We start from the raw sequence: 9,686 nt of genomic DNA on the forward strand, positions 1-9,686 counted from the left end.
TTCTTAAATATCTATATTGTTTCTTTTGTCATAACTCGAGATGACTGTGTCATAGAATTCGAGTAAGTTAGTGCACGCAAGAACTTTTCCGTCTGAATCCATGCTGGCTATCATTTAACAGTTACTTTCTAAATGATGTTCGATAGCATCTCTGATGATAGTTTCCATAATTTTTCCTACGATTGAAGTCAAGCTTATAGACCTGCAGTTTTTTGGTTTCTTTTCACCACATTTTTTGAATATTGGAGTGACGTTAGCTAGCTTCTATTTTCTTGGGACATCTCCGGATATGATGGATTTTTTTGAAAATAATTTCTAATGGAACAACAATCTCATTTTTCATTTCCTTAAAGATTCTTGGATACCAACCGTCAGACCCTGGTGTTTTATTAATTTTTAGTTTCTCTATACACCATTTTATTTTATTTTTTCTTTTGTTATATTTACCGTAGTAAGTTTACCCTAGACTTTCCATGTGCTCCAATTTGGAGATCACTTTGAAGTGTTTCGTTTACGAATACTGAGCTAAAATAGTTGTTTAAGATATTATACATTCCTTCGTTTGAATACTCAAGTTGACCGTCATTAGATAATAGTGGGCCAATGTGATTCCTAATAACCTTTTTATCTCTAATGTAACTGTAGAATTCTTTGGGATTCTCTTTGGATTCATCAGCGATATTAATTTCGTATTGTCGTTTTCGTTTTTTATTGTCTTTCTTTAAATCTCTGTATTATTACATAATTTTGATAGTCGTTAGGTGCACCCGAGCACTTGTATTTCTTATAAGCCTGTCTCTTTCTAGCAATACTTTTTTCAGTTTCTTTGTCGAGCCATTTTGGGCGAGCCTGTTTTGGGGGCATCTGTCCTTAAAGGGGATGTAGGTATGAATCATCTTAGTAAGTGTATTTTGAAATATTTCCCACATCTGACCTACAGGTCTTTCGCTTAAAATTGCCTCCCAACCTGTAAGCTTAAGCTACTGGCGTATGAACTGAGCTTTACTAAAATCGGGTATTTTAGATGCACATGTATCTATTCTAAATTTTTAGCAGTTTGAATCTTACTAAGTTGTGATCGCTATTTGCAATAGTTTCACCAACCTCCACATCGGCTACCATGCTTTTACCGCTAGTGATCAATAGATGGAGTAAGTTTCCATGTTTTGTGGGTTCTTTTACGTGCTGAACAAAGTAACTGTCACCGAGATAATCTATGAAGCGACTACCTATATGGCCATGTTCAAGGGTCATCCAATCAATGTCAGTAAAATTGAAATCATCCATTATCAATAAGTCCCGGTTGCAGAAACTAGACAGTTCTTGAAACAACAGTTTGTCCTCTGCAAATGATCATGTTTTTGGCCTATATATTGCACCTACATTCATTTTTTGTCCACAAACTATCATATGCATCCTGTTTTCATTTCTCTAAAACACAGGCATGGACATTGCTTTTAGCGTATAACAGAACACCTGCACATTTCTTGTGGTTTCTATCGTGATGAAAGTGTTTAAATCCTGCAATATGAAATTCAGTTTCAAACTCTACCATTTAACCATGTCTAGGTTATTCCTATCATATCGAGATTTACACTTTTGACATATGCCTGTATTTCTTGGAATTTATTTCTAATACTACGAGCATTAAAGTACATAGTATTGATATATCCCATAGTGATATTTTGTCCTTTGATATTACATCCTAGTGTAATATCACGACCTCTATCAACATTATATCCTAAAATGACATTTCGTCCTACACCGACATATTGCTCTACATTATTACTATACCCTACTCTGTTTCCCGCAATACACCATTTCCCTTTCCCTTTGAGTTCCTAGCCCCCAAAAGGAACTAGTTCATTACAAACTCCCACAATGAGGTTTGTAATAACATATTTGCCTCTGCGAGTAAGGTGAATCCATCAGAAGCATAAAGGTCATGACACCTGGAAAAGAGATACCAAGGATCAAGAAAGTGGTATCCCAGTTGCGTGCACAATCGTGATCCCTATGGCTCCATTGTTCCAACACGTGCCAGCGTAGATCCTCGGAAGGATCCCACAGACTACGTGACAGCTCCCACGTTCCTTCATCTCCTGAAGAAGGACCTTGTAATTCCGAATAAGTTCCTCTGATCTCACCCTACCCACATCGTTATATTATATTGTAGGGATTCAATAAACAATATTGAATATATTATCATAGTTATATTTACATTAACACACATTACATGTAACAATGGAGTATACACCAGACAACTTTTCACAATACTAAGGTAAACAGAACTGCATCGATCATGACGTGCAGATATCTACATCCACCAGCCACGCCACTCTAATATTCTTGACGGTTTTCCGTAAATACAAGAACATTCGTGCACTTAATGGAACACTCAATACTTAACGAACAAGCAAAATGCAATTACATAATAGGTCAATCAAAGCTCACTTACACAACTGCACAAATGACAGTAAACCAACTAAAATTTACAACTGATAGTACACGTGTACAACTCATCAACCGAACAGGTTTATAACAGTGGATCAATACTTAACCCATTAAACTCCGATGACAAGATGTCTTGTCATTTGGTCAAATAAAACAAAAAATCATAAAACACCAATATGTTTGATCCAACACCAGAAAAATATGACGTCAGTCCTCCTCGCTTCGCTCGCGAGAGCGAGCGAAGCGAGGAGGACTGACGTCATATTTTTCTGGTGTTGGATCAAACATTTTGGTGTTTTATAATTTTTTGTTTTATTTGACCAAATGACAAGACATCTTGTCATCGGAGTTTAATGGGTTAAGAGCTGAACGAGCCATCATACAGAGAAGTTGAATCACCCAGGTCACACTGAAGAGACCTCTCACCAGCGTGGGTCATCACGCAACACAAGAGACCTTTCGTGAGGAAGTGTAACTAGGTTTTTTTTTTAAGCTGTATAGCGCAGGTCCCACTTGAAGTTACTTTCCACTGTGGGTCACCATGTGTCGTTTGAGATAATTCTTTCGCAAGAAAGATGCAACACACAGGTCACACTTGAATGGCTTCTCGCCAGTGTGGGTCATCACGTGATATTTGAGAGCACTCTTCTGCGTAAAAGCTGCATTACACACGCCACAATTGAAGGGCATCTCTCCAGTGTGAGTCATCATGTGTTTTTTGAGATTATATTTTCGTGCGAAAGCTGCATTGCATATGTCACACTTGAAAGGTTTCTCTCCAGTGTGGGCCATTACGTGATATTTGAGAGCACTCTTCAATGAGAAAGCTGCATTGCATATGTCACACTTGAAAGGTCTCTCTCCGGTGTGGGTCATCATGTGAAAATTGAGATTACCCTTTGTTGAGAAAGCTCCACTGCACAGGTTACACTTGAAAGGCTTCTCTCCAGTGTGGGTCCTCACGTGACATTTGAGAGCACTATTTTGTGAGAAAGCGGCATCACAAAGGCCACATTGGAAAGGCTTCTCACCAGTGTGGGTCATCATGTGATATTTGAGAACATTTTTTGATGAAAGAGCTGCATCGCACAGTTCACACTTGAAAGGTTTCTCTCCAGTGTGGGTCATCCCGTGATATTTGAGAGCACTCTTGCTTGTAAAAGCTGCATTGCACAGGTCACACTTGAAAGGCTTCTCTCCAGTGTGGGTCATCACGTGATATTTATGAGCACTCTTTTCTGAGAAAGTTGAATCGCACTGGTCACACTTAAAAGGCTTCTCTTCCGCGTGGGTCAATACATGTCTTTTGAGAGTATCCTTTCTTGGGAAAGCTGCATTGCACAGGTCACACTTGAAAGGCTTCTCTCCAGTGTGGATCATCATGTGATATTTCTTTCCCGAGAAACCTGCAACGCACAGGTCACACTTGCAAGTTTTCTCTCCATGGTGGGTCAACATATGTCGTTTGAGATTACACTTATGTGAGAAAGCTTTGTCACAACAGCCACAAATGAAACGTTTCTCCCCGTGATGAGTCGTCATGCATCGTTCAAGAGCACTCTTTCCTAAGAAAGCTGTACCACACTGATCACTTTCGAAAGATTTCTCTCCAGTGTGGGCCATTGCGTGATATTTAAGATGACTTGTAAGATTTGAGCGCCGCAGACCCCACACAAGATTCTCAATGTACGAAATCTTCGGACACCTTGTCCAATAAAATGTTGAGTTACCCCTTGAACTGAAAAAAAAAAGTTCGACATTTATCTTTTTGAGAGCATATAACAGCAGTAACACGAGCGTATAGAAATACAGTGGGGCATTAGCCAAAATGCAGTAGGTGAAGGGAACAAATAGCTCATATCAAAGGGGAAGATTAATGTTATAAAAAGTGGAAGCTTAAGCATATACTAAAAATGATGTGGTTGTGCAGAACGAGAAATAAAACAGACTGCGACAGTAGAAACTAATCAGGAAATAAGAAAGAAAATGAGTGGCTAAATAAATACTGAAAAGAAATAGAGGACATGGGAAAGAGATCGCTGTATAATGTAGGATACAATAGCATAGTTGGATATAAGAAATATTTAGGAAATTATTGGCAGAGGATCACTACACACCCACACCAATCAAGGATGTCATAAATCACCGTTTGAGAGATTCATGGAAATCTGATATTTATTTCTACAGCAAATCACTTGTTTTCCAATTCAGGGTTAGCGGGAAACAAGTGATATTCCACAGATATACCACCTTAAGCCTATAGAAAATATATGAAATATTGATTTTTGTTAAACTGAATTGCCGTTGACATTCTGACGATCTGTTAGCTGATTGCTCAAAATTGCGGAGAACCTTTTTTCCTCATTGTTGAATGTGGAACAGAAGTTTCCAATATTTATCAGTGAATCAGTATCTGCAGATTTTGAGGTATCTTACCTCTTCTTCAGCTGGGTGGTAATAGTGAATCTTTTAATCATCTTGGACTACCGGTATATGTTCACAAGTGAGAATGACCTCACCGAGTGGGCTGTGATTTTTCGTCCGTAACTGTTGTGATCAAACATCACTATGGTGTTCTAGTCGGGTTTTTTTTTAGGGAAGTATCAACTGGTTCTGCTTTGTGTTTAAAGGTGGTTTGAGTTTTTCAATCAAAACAGCTTTCTGCTATTTGTAGTCTGCGGTGATCATTTGTACGGTAGATGACTGAAATATTATTTCTTAAATCTGCTTTTTGTGGTCTTTTGTCATGTTGTGCTATGTAGTGGGTGAAAATTCTGCCATTGTAACGATGGTGATAAAGCCCTTTTTCCAGAGAAGTTCTTGTGAATCCAATGTAAGTATTTTGAAGGGATGCACTGTCTGACATGTGTGTTTATACACTACATTGTTTTCACTCCGTTCTCTGGAGTTAGCTGTGTTCTTCTTCATAATGGGTGACGCAGTTTTATTTGGTTTGTAATAGCAGACTAAGTTAATCTTAATATTGTGTGCTGGGATAACACCGTTTTTAACTATTCTATGAATAGCCTTTTCCTCTTCTTTGTTGTGTTCATTATAAAACGTCTTATAAAAGATGTTGATAATTTACAAATTGTCATTTTGTCTCGACAAACCCTCAAGGAATCTCTCCTTTGTACGGCGAATACCATGTTCTATAATGGCATCGGAAAACCCGTTGTTGGGTAAGAGTTGCCTGATGTGTTCCAGTTCATTGTGAGTATCTTGCGAGGCACTGCAGTCCGTGACGGTTCTTTTGGCAAATGCAGCAACAACACTTTTTCTTTTTGTAATTGCTGCTGCATTCGCCCCTGGCGCTCATGACAGTCCCGTTATTAGTGGCCTTAGTAAATATGGTGGTTTTAATTTTAGTGTCGTTGATATCAGCGAGGACGTCAAGGAAAGGGAGTTTTCCATCTGTGCACAGATGGAAAACCCCCTCGTACATCACCATAAAAATTAAGTTTCCAGGTTATGGTGAATGATACCATTTCTATAAAATGCCGATACAAAGTATATCATTTGCTAACATTTTATGAGTAAGATGAAAATGAAGAAACACATTGAAGCATCAACCAAAGTGCAGCAAGTTAAGCGAACAAACAGTTCTTACCAATGAAGGTTAAAAGGAGAAGAAATGGATGATTGAACAAACATTAAAGTGATAGAGCACAGAAGCTGGAAAAAACAGAAACCGGTAAAATAAAAATTCATAGAGAAATAAGAAGCCACAGGATTGGATGAATAAACATTACAGTGAAAGATGCAAAAAATGAATGAATAAATATAATAATAATAATGATAATAACAATAATAATAATAATAATAATAATAGTAATAATAATAATAATGTTAATAATGATAATAACAATAAGGGAGAGAGACTGGAGGAAGTGGATAGCTTTGGATACTTGGGTGCAAATGTGGCAGGAAAGGGAGGAACAGAGGTAGAGGTAGATTGTAGATTGAGAGAAGCAAGTAAATTCCTTCGGGGATAAAAGTGTAATGAGAAATAGACATTTGGGAATGGATGCTAAGAAGAGATTGTATGGAGTGACTGTGCTGACAGCACTGTATGAGGCAGAAACAAAACTCACACTGTCCCTCGCCAATTACTCCCCCTCTCCCTCTCCTAATCCTCTCAATTAAAATCTTTTCATAAGCCTTCCCAACTATACTCAACTAACTAATCCCTCTGATAAAGTTACACTCACACTTGTCCCCTTTTTCTTTGTAAAGTGCAACTATACAGGAATTCCTCCAGTCCTACGGCATTCTACCCTCTTTTAGACAAATATTAAACAACCTCACTCTACCCTCTTTTAGACAAACATTAAACCTTTTTTCTTAGACATTCTACATGACATCCCTCCAACCCAGGTGCCTTACCTGCTCTCATCATTTTAATAACTGCTTTCACCTTACCTTCCCTTATTTCTCCTTCATTTTCATCACTCATAACTGTCATTTTCTTAGCACTTCCCACTGCAACTACCTTTCCCTCCCTATCCTCATTTGCATTTAGCAACTCCCTAAAATACTCTGCCCATCTTCCTCTTATTGCCTTCTCTTCCATTTTCATCTCTCCATCTGCACCTTTTACCTTCTCCTCTCTACTTGATTCACCTCCTCTTCCTTTCTTAATTTCCTTCCAAAACATATTTTTATTTAAAAAAAAAAATCGGTCCTACTCTTACCCCACTTCACATCTGTTCTCTTTGCTTAATTCATATTATGCTTTACTTCTCTTTTCTTTGTACCTCTCATATGATTCCTTTGTCCTATTTAATAACCAATCTATGAAAACTCGCTTCTTCTCTTCTACAACCTTCTTTGCTTCATCATCCCACCCCCGACTACCCTTCCTTCTATTTACTCCTGCCCTCCTTCCTCACACCATCTTTGCACACCCTGTGACTACCTCCTTGAACCATCCTTATTCCTCCTCCACTCCTAGTTCTACTCTATCTTTCACTCCCTCCCATTGCTCTCTCCCAGCTTCTTCTTGCATTCCTTTTCTTTCTCATTTAAGCATTTTACTCTAAACACTTCCCTAACTTCTATCCTTTTCCTCTTTCTTCATCTATCCACCACTCTTATTTTACCTTCCACCAAAAAGTGATCTGATATTCCCCCACTCTCTCCCCTTAGAACATGTACATCCAAAACTCTTCCTACTCTTCTCTTGGTTACCACTACGTAGTCCATTAAAGCCATATCTACCTCCATTCCATCCACCACCCTCCCCCATGTGTACTCATGACTTTCTTAATATTGACTCATGACTTTCTTAGTATTGTATTTGCTATCATCAACTCTCTTTCAAGACACATCTCCACCATCATCTCTCTACTACGATTTCTTCCTGGAGCTCCACACTTCCCAACCACTCCATTTCCTACCCTAGGATTAAAATCTCCCAATACCAATACACTGACATTTCTCCCTAAACTTTCTATACACTCATTTAAAACTATCGAAAATAAAAATTATATAGATAATAATAATAACACTAATAATAATAATAATAATAATAATAATAATAATAATAATAACAATAATAATAATATCTGAATATAATGAAGGACACAATAGTACAGGTAACTGGAAATAAGAAATTTTGGTAAAATTTTTGCAGAGGATGTCAGAAATGTGTTTGTCCGATTCTTGCAAACCCTTTAATGGATTCCATTTATTAGGAAACACCTTTGCCCCTCCCCCCCTAACATACACAGGATTGGGGAATAAATGTATGAATTTGGGCAGAGATAGCAGCAGAAGATCACAAGGAAATCTAAAATGCTTACATCTATCATCATAAAAAATCACCCGAATCTTACCCATCCTTACTTATACCTAAGTTAGGTTAGACTCACCCCACCCCCTCCGGTTCTATCAACTACCAAAACAAGGAGCATGGTGGGAGTACCTTGTCAAGTTATGGTCATTCAGTAAAATCAATCATTTCTTCATGAAAACTTGTTTGCGTCCTTGGCAATCATACTTTTGAATCACGAAGACAATATAAGAATACATTTTGGTTAGGTCATGAAGAACGAGGCTATTTTTGGAACATTCCAATTGACCATACCAGGTGTCCTCAAACCTAAAACACTGTCATAAATATAGGTTAACTCCTCTAACCTACAAGGTTCGCATTAAAATGAAGTTGCCAAGAATATAGTAACTTCGTAATTTGTTTTGCCTAATTTGCGGCTTTGTACCTGTTCGATATATACATAACATGCAGGAATGTAAATAATCAATAGGCCTATTGACAAAAATGCATTCTGCCGACCATATTGGCAGTACCTATATGTGATAGGAACTAGCATCAAACCAGGCAATACCACCAAATAATGAGCAGATAAGAAAAATGGGACAATTTATAGATGCACACAACTGTACAACTTGATATGTGCTTCATGTGTTCCTAGTGATAAATGTTGTGATATGAGCGATGGTGTACTTCATATCTGTCGCTATTGCGTACTTTTAACGATATTAATTGTTAAAGTTATGCACTTTGGCCTACCTCTCCTCCCGAACGATCTTGGGGGGAAATGTGGGAAACCGGGGTTTTTGGGTGGGAGGGAATGTACACACGGAGTATTGACTGTTGCAGAAGATGTCTAACACAAAAATTTACGCATAATATCTAATAATAGGACCAAAATTTCCACCTACTATGTAGGGATACCGGGTGAGAACTAGGAATCGTCCATATTTGTTATTGTTATTGAATCACGCTTCCAACGAATAGCTAGATTAGCTACTTTTGCCCAAGTAACTTCTTCCTTACGTTACTCATGTCTTCCTACGTACTATTGCGTTCTTGGGGTCCGCGATTATTCCATCAATTTACCTACGCTACCAATATAACTCCGATTTGGTTCAATACATTAACATGCATAAGCGCGAACGTATGTTTTCCCACCGCGTTCCCACATCTATCCTTTCTTCGCTACATTCGAGTGTTATTCTGAGAGTATCGTTGCCGCATCTTCCTTTCGCTACATTGGAGCCATGTTCGGAGAGTATCGTTGCCTCATCTGGTACATTCCCAACTTTAGTGGTTACGTTTAGTTATGAGGTTAGGATACGTTAGGTTAGGTTAGGTTAGGTTAGGTTAGGTTACGTATTAACAAGATATACATTCTGAGATAATCGTTGCCGCATATTATTTTCGCTACATTGGAGCCATGTTCGGAGAGTATCGTTGCTTCATGTGCTAC

At 38.2% G+C, this 9,686-nt stretch overlaps 1 protein-coding gene across 1 annotated transcript; it reads right to left on the minus strand.

Moving 5' to 3' along the window:
* Window positions 1–2,734: 2,734 nt before the first annotated feature.
* On the minus strand, window positions 2,735–9,181 carry LOC143030726 (uncharacterized). The gene is made up of 2 exons (XM_076193919.1): window positions 9,139–9,181; window positions 2,735–4,192 (listed from the first exon to the last, which is right to left on the minus strand). Exon 2 carries the CDS (start codon window positions 4,075–4,077, stop codon window positions 2,974–2,976), a length of 1,104 nt encoding a protein of 367 aa, XP_076050034.1. The 5' UTR covers window positions 4,078–4,192; window positions 9,139–9,181; the 3' UTR covers window positions 2,735–2,973.
* Between the last annotated feature and the right edge of the window lie 505 nt (window positions 9,182–9,686).

Source organism: Oratosquilla oratoria, chromosome 12, assembly GCF_046742065.1.
Source record: "Oratosquilla oratoria isolate Oo_2021 chromosome 12, ASM4674206v1, whole genome shotgun sequence".
NCBI lineage: Eukaryota > Metazoa > Arthropoda > Malacostraca > Stomatopoda > Squillidae > Oratosquilla > Oratosquilla oratoria.

Bases quoted from the DNA above. Each gene is read 5' to 3' on its own strand.
- LOC143030726 (XM_076193919.1), bottom strand. From the start codon at position 4,077: ATGGCCCACACTGGAGAGAAATCTTTCGAAAGTGATCAGTGTGGTACA.